Source organism: Mus caroli, unplaced genomic scaffold, assembly GCF_978045245.1.
Source record: "Mus caroli unplaced genomic scaffold, Mus_caroli_1 scaffold_8, whole genome shotgun sequence".
In the NCBI taxonomy this organism is placed as follows: domain Eukaryota; kingdom Metazoa; phylum Chordata; class Mammalia; order Rodentia; family Muridae; genus Mus; species Mus caroli.
In genome coordinates this window covers 126620223-126626413 of record NW_028227263.1, presented here as the reverse complement: position 1 = coordinate 126626413, position 6191 = coordinate 126620223, and the positions used below count along the sequence as shown (strand labels likewise).

At 47.8% G+C, this 6191-nt stretch overlaps 1 protein-coding gene across 2 annotated transcripts; it reads left to right on the top strand.

The window, feature by feature from the left end:
* Positions 1–536: 536 nt before the first annotated feature.
* Positions 537–5351, top strand: Pnma8c (PNMA family member 8C). Of its 2 annotated transcripts, XM_029479189.2 has the most exons (2): positions 537–1621; positions 2092–5351. In XM_029479189.2, exons 1-2 carry the CDS (start codon positions 1011–1013, stop codon positions 2189–2191), a joined length of 711 nt encoding a protein of 236 aa, XP_029335049.1. In that variant the 5' UTR covers positions 537–1010; the 3' UTR covers positions 2192–5351. The 2 variants fall into 2 exon arrangements, with proteins under 2 accessions (XP_029335049.1, XP_029335050.1); XM_029479190.1 differs by lacking the exon at positions 2092–5351 and having other exon boundaries at positions 537–1630.
* The last annotated feature ends 840 nt before the right edge of the window (positions 5352–6191 follow it).

The window sequence follows — 6191 nt, the reverse complement described above, 5'->3', positions numbered from 1 at the left end:
CCTCAGAGCTACAATAGACCAGGCACCCTGCTGTAGGCATGTGGTAGCCCTGGATCTTGAGAAGTGGAGGCAGGAGAATCAGAAGTCCAAAGTTCTGGTTATATAGCAAATTCAAGACCAGCCTAGGAGACGAGATCTCAGGGGTAAAAAGAATGAAAGAAAGAAACTTGTAGTGATGTTCAAATTCTCTGAATTGACTCATGAGTACCCTTCAAGCTGGCTTCTCTGTCCTTAAAGGTTTTTTTTCTTATTCTTTGACTGTACCCTAACTTTCTGAACCCAAACGACATCGCAGGCTTACTTTGTATCTTCTTTGTCCCCCTGCCTACACCCTGCCTGGAATCCTCTCCTTTCTCAAATGAGAAAGGTATGAGGCGCTGACCCTTCAGTTCCCAATGACCCCTCTTTGCCTTCGTTTCTGATTTCAAAGCAGCAGGATCTGCCAATGGCGGAGGTGATGCTCTGGCGGTTGCCATAGTGACCACAGGGCTTCAGCGCACGGGGAAGCTATGACGTCACTGCCGGAGCAAGTGCAGCCGCCACTGCCACATCCTGGTCTTTAACTCTGTCACAGGGCACAGGGCGACCTCTGGGCCAGCAATAAGAAGGACCTACTTCACCTGCGAGTCGCCACCCCAACACTCACAAGGGTGGCAGCAGCAGGTGGGAGACCAGTGGCCTCGGGTCCACAGAGATTGCCAAAGGCCACCGACAGTGCATCTTCAAACTCTCCTTGGAGCAACCTTGCCTAAGACCTGGGAGCCACGACTACCCAGCTCCAATTCCGTGGCTGACGTGAGTCACTCGCAGAGGGCAGGCTGCAGACGGCTGGGCGGGGGTCCTCTTGACTGAGTTGGACCAATTGGGACTATCAATAGCCTCACCTGTGAGGCCTTGTTTTCTCATCACCCTTGAAAAGAGACTTCAGCATCCTGGATCCTTCTGTGGTTTCTCGAGGCAGCTCCACAGCGCAGCAGCGCGCGTACAGCTGCCTCAAGGAGTTGGGCAAGATGGTATTTGGAGTGCAGGACATTGCATTGTTAGAACATGGTTGCAAGGCCTTGGAGGTAGACAGTTATAAGTCCTTGATGATCTTGGGGATCCCAGAGGACTGTAGCCACCAAGAATTTGAAGACATCATACGGGTTCCCCTCAAACCATTGGGCAAGTTTGAAGTGGCTGGGAAGGCCTTTCTGGAGGAAGACAGATCCAAGGCAGCTATCATTAGGTTGGCAGAAGACCTCAATTACGATGTGGTCCCCAGGGAGATCAAAGGCAAGGGCGGTGTGTGGAGAGTGGTCTACATGCCCAAATGGCAGGACATTGAATTCCTCACCAAACTCAATTTGTTCCTGCGGAGAGAGGGCAGGACGGTAGAGGATGTGGCCCGCATCCTCAGGCAGGAGCTGTGTCCCACCACGCTAGGTCTTGGAGAGCTACCTCCCAGGAAGGGCTGCTTGTCTCCACAAGGGGAGAATGAAGACAAGGGGGCCATCACCAAGGGGAATGGGGTGCCCCCTCTGGAGGACCCAGAGAAGGAGGACAAGCCTGAAGAAGGAAAGAAGGGCAAGAAGAAAAACAAGAAAAATCGACGCCGACAGCAGGCTTCTGATAAGAAGCTGTGAGTTATGACGAGTGTGTATGGGGAGGGGGGTGCGCAAGGGAGGGTGGGAGTCATCTGAATGGGTTGGGGTGACTGTGGGAAGGTACATTTTGGGATTGAGTGACTGGATAGGAGGTGATAGACCAGTGAATGGGTGGTTTTTGAGCCAGAAAGATTATCACCTGAGTGTGGCACGTTGTTTTGACCTTGTCAGGAAAGCCTATTTATTCTGCTCAATCCTGGAGACTGAGCTAGGGGGCCTTTAGCATGCCACACAAGCGCTCTATCACTGAACCACGCACCCGGACCCTCACTGGGAGATTCTAGGCAAACTGTGTTAGTGAACTATATCCACAGTCTGAGCCTAGTACTTCCTAACTCGGGGGCTTGAGCTGAGTGGGTGTGGCCTACAGAGTGGTTTGTTTTTGTTTTTGTTTTTTTTTTTTGTTCACTCTGTATATGTCTATTTCACACCCACTATATTTCAGAATGGCACTTGGATCTTGGAACAAAAAGGGAGGAAAAATCCAACAAAAATTCCTGACCGTGACATTCACAATGATAGCGGTGTTACTGAGATACATTTAATTGAGTGAAGTTTCCATTTAAGTAAAGTTAAAGAAATGTACAGCCGTATGTATGTGATCGTATGTGATTGAGCGTGGACACGTTATTCATTTAACCAACAAAAATCTTCTGAGCGTCTACAATGTGCCAGGTACAGAACATACAGTCAATTATTCTTAGCCTTGCCCTCATGGCTCTAATTTTCTATATTTGAGGAATTGTGGGTAATGTTTGAGACTGTGCAAGGAACATGGAAGTGTGTGTGTGTGTGTGTGTGTTGCTTCAGCTAAGGAGAGTAACTTCTGACTGAGAAGGGTCCCAGAGACTTGTAGAAGACTTCTAGCAACTTTGAAGCCAGCAGGACCAGCCCCACAAAGGGAGACAAATCCAAGGTTGTTGCCATAGAGACCACAGAGGGGACAGGTGCCTCCTAGCCATTGCCTGAACAGAAGGTCCACTATGGCAAGCTTTTGAAAGTATTTTGCTAGACTTGCTAAAACTGGAGCTGACCCCGAAAGAACCTGTCCTGAAGAAAAATCCTTGCCGGGAATGGGTCACTATTCTTCGGGCACCATCACCAGAGACTTCAAGTTGAAGACAGTTCATAAACCATGGTTGACACACGTGCTGCCCACTGTCTCCACTGAGGACCTTGCTGTTCTGTTTGTGTCCCTAAAAGGCTGTGCCTGTTCAGTACATGGCGACTCTCCCTTACTGAAAGGAAGGTCAGGGTGACACCCTTAACTTTGATTGGCGCCTTGGGTAAGCATGTAGGTCTCCCCAAGTTAAATCCTAGGAAGCATGACTTGGAGGGGAGAGAGTGTTGTTGAAACAGGAGATCAAGAGTTTGAGGCCAGCCTTGACTGTATAGCAAGTTTGAGGTCAGTTTGGGTCACATGGTAGCCATCTCAATAAATAAGGAGGCCTCAAGTCTATAATCTGATAATTGTGGGAGGGGGAAGAGGATGGAAAGTATCAGGAGCATTGTACGAAGGTCTAGAGCCCACCGAGCTCCAGAGAAACCAGGAATGTTAAGCACACAGGGCTGCCTGTCCAATGGGAAAGATGATAAACCTGCTCTTCCATCCAGAAAGCTGAGAACTGGAAGCTGTGCTCTGTGTTATCCGTTGGTCCAGGCCATATCAAGCTCCCACAATCAGGACCAGAGCTGGCTTACAGCTCAGATGACCTCTACACTATCTGTGTGACCAAGATCAGGCCAGCCCCTTCCTTAGGCCCTTAAGCTAGTACAGGTAGCACATTTCTAGAATTCACCTTCTTAGAAGGCATGACATGCACCTGAGTTGAGTCTCAGTGTAATTATGTTTCCTTGTGCAACAGAGGTTGTCTTAAGCCTTTTCCCAGATGATACTGGGCTTAAATACATCAGGAACAAAGCATCTGTTGTTAGACTCCCTGAAGTCTGATCCAGGTTGAGGAAGTCAATCTGCACTGGGTTTTCATTGTTAGCTCTTCTCCCTGTTCACTGCCATGTATGGTAGCTGCCCCTTCTGAAAAACAATTACCATGAAATCCAGTTGTGGATGGGTGGAGAAGTCTCTCTTTGGGGACCTACAAGCTTCCACTACTTCCGGGATCTGTGAGGGCTCCAAGTGAATTGCATTTCACAACTGTAATTTGTGTGCATAGGAAATGTAATCTTTTGAGACCGATTCTTGCTCTGCAGCCTATGTTGGTCTGGAACTTACTATGTACCCAAGGCTGTCCTTTATTTAGCTCATGATCCTCCTGCCTCAGTACCTCTAGGATAGTAATCACAGGCTTGCACCACCTATGTCTATGGGATTTTCCTACTGTCTGATAACATGGAGAACCCCATGTATCTTTTTGTTTTCAGACACTGTAGCCCTGCAACCATCAAACTCACTCAATCCTTCAGCCTCAGATCTGTGGTCAAGAAGCCTGTAGCTCTATAGGTTGGAGAGATGATGAAGTCAGTTTAGTCTTTGGGGCTTCGGTGCCTGACCACATGAGTTTGATCACCAGGTCTCTGTAGAAGGGTCTCCATATGAGAGTCATGCGATGGGCACCCACCTCAACACAGACACACAGACACATACCACACACACACACACACAGCACACCATACACACACCACACCATACCATACACACACCACACCACATCACACACATACCATATCACACACACACCACATCACACACACACCACATCACACACACACACACTAAACAGATACACCACACACACAGACACACCACATAACACACACACCACACAGACATACCACATCACACACACACCACACACACCACACCATACACACACCACATCACATACACACACCACACCATATCACAGACACATACCACACAGACACACCACATCACACACACACACCACACAGATACCACATCACACACACACCACATACACCACATCACACACACCACACAGATACCACATCACACACACACCACACACACACACACCACATACACCACATCACACACACCACACAGATACCACATCACACACACACCACATACACCACACCATACACATACCACACAAACACACCACATCACACATACACCACACACACACACACACACACACACGCACAGGCATGGGCACAGGCACAAACACACACACTAGGTATAATTTTAGATAAGGAAGAGGTTCTTGGCTCTATGTTTTAATTTTCTGTCCTTGCCCGTGTGTTCCCACTCTCAAGAACACTGGGCTCACTATTACATTAGCCCGCTCTTATGCAGACGCTGCACAGCCTGTAGCACCTCTGCCCCATGCACTCTGTTTAACATTAAGGCACAGTGGGCTGCATAATAAAGGACAGTGTGACATTTGTTGCCATCATTTTGCAACCTGAGACATGCATGTGTTTTCAGGTATTTCTCCTGTGGCCATTGTATTCGTGACAGGCAGCATGGATCGTTATTAAATGCTGTCCACAAATCCAGAATCCATGAAATCATTCCCTCAGGAGATTGTTGGAACCAAGTGACATTTCCTGACATTGTACTGCAGGCTGTTGTGTGACATGAACAATCTGAGGTACTTACCTGCATCCATGCGGCAGATGTCTGGCAGAAATCCCCAAATAAATTATAGCGACCCTCCCCACAACTCCACTTAAGAAGTGGGTTCCCCTTCTTTGTTCTTTGTGGTTGATATTCTACTGTATAAATATGAGTTGATGAATAAATGAATGCTAATGAAACCACAATGTGTCCTGAGCATGTTGGGAGGTGGGGGAGACGCGTAAGACTTCCTTTAGGAAAATGATCTCCTTACACACAAAAGAAGTGGGCCAGGAAAACGGTTAAGGGGACGAAGATGCTTTTAGCCGAGTCTGGGGACTTGAGTTTGATCTGCTGCAACCATAAGGTAAGAGCAGCAAGCAGTCCTCTGACCTCTGCACATGCATGTGTGCATACCTCTCTCTGTCTCTCTGTCTCTCTGTGTGTGTCTGTCTCTGTCTCTCTGTCTCTCTCTCTCTACACACACACACACACACACACACACACACGTATTATTTTTTAAATTCTGAAACCTTCTTGGACGAGTTGCCTTATACTTTAAAAAAAAAAAAAAGAGCTGTTATTTGATGCCACTGGCTGAAAGAACATGGAACACACTGCTTTCTTCTGCCTGCCTGGCTTCCAGGGACCCAGGCTGTTTTCCAATGCTGGGGTGAGAGGCCAGACAATTTGTTTAGAATAAAAACAGATGGTGGAGAGACAGGTGTGCTCAGCTGTGATTCCCACTCTTGGGAGGAGGAGTTTAAAGGATACACAGGGCTACCTAAAGGCCAGTCTTAGCTACATGAAAGCCTGTCTCAAAAAATTTAAAAAGGGACTGGAGAGATGGCTCAGCGGTTAAGAGCCCTGCCTGCTCTTCCAGAGGTACTGAGTTCAATTCCCAACAACCACATGATGGCTCACAACCACCTGTAATGGGATCCGATGCCCTCTTCTGGTCAGTGACAGCAGACTCATTAACATTTAATTAATTAATT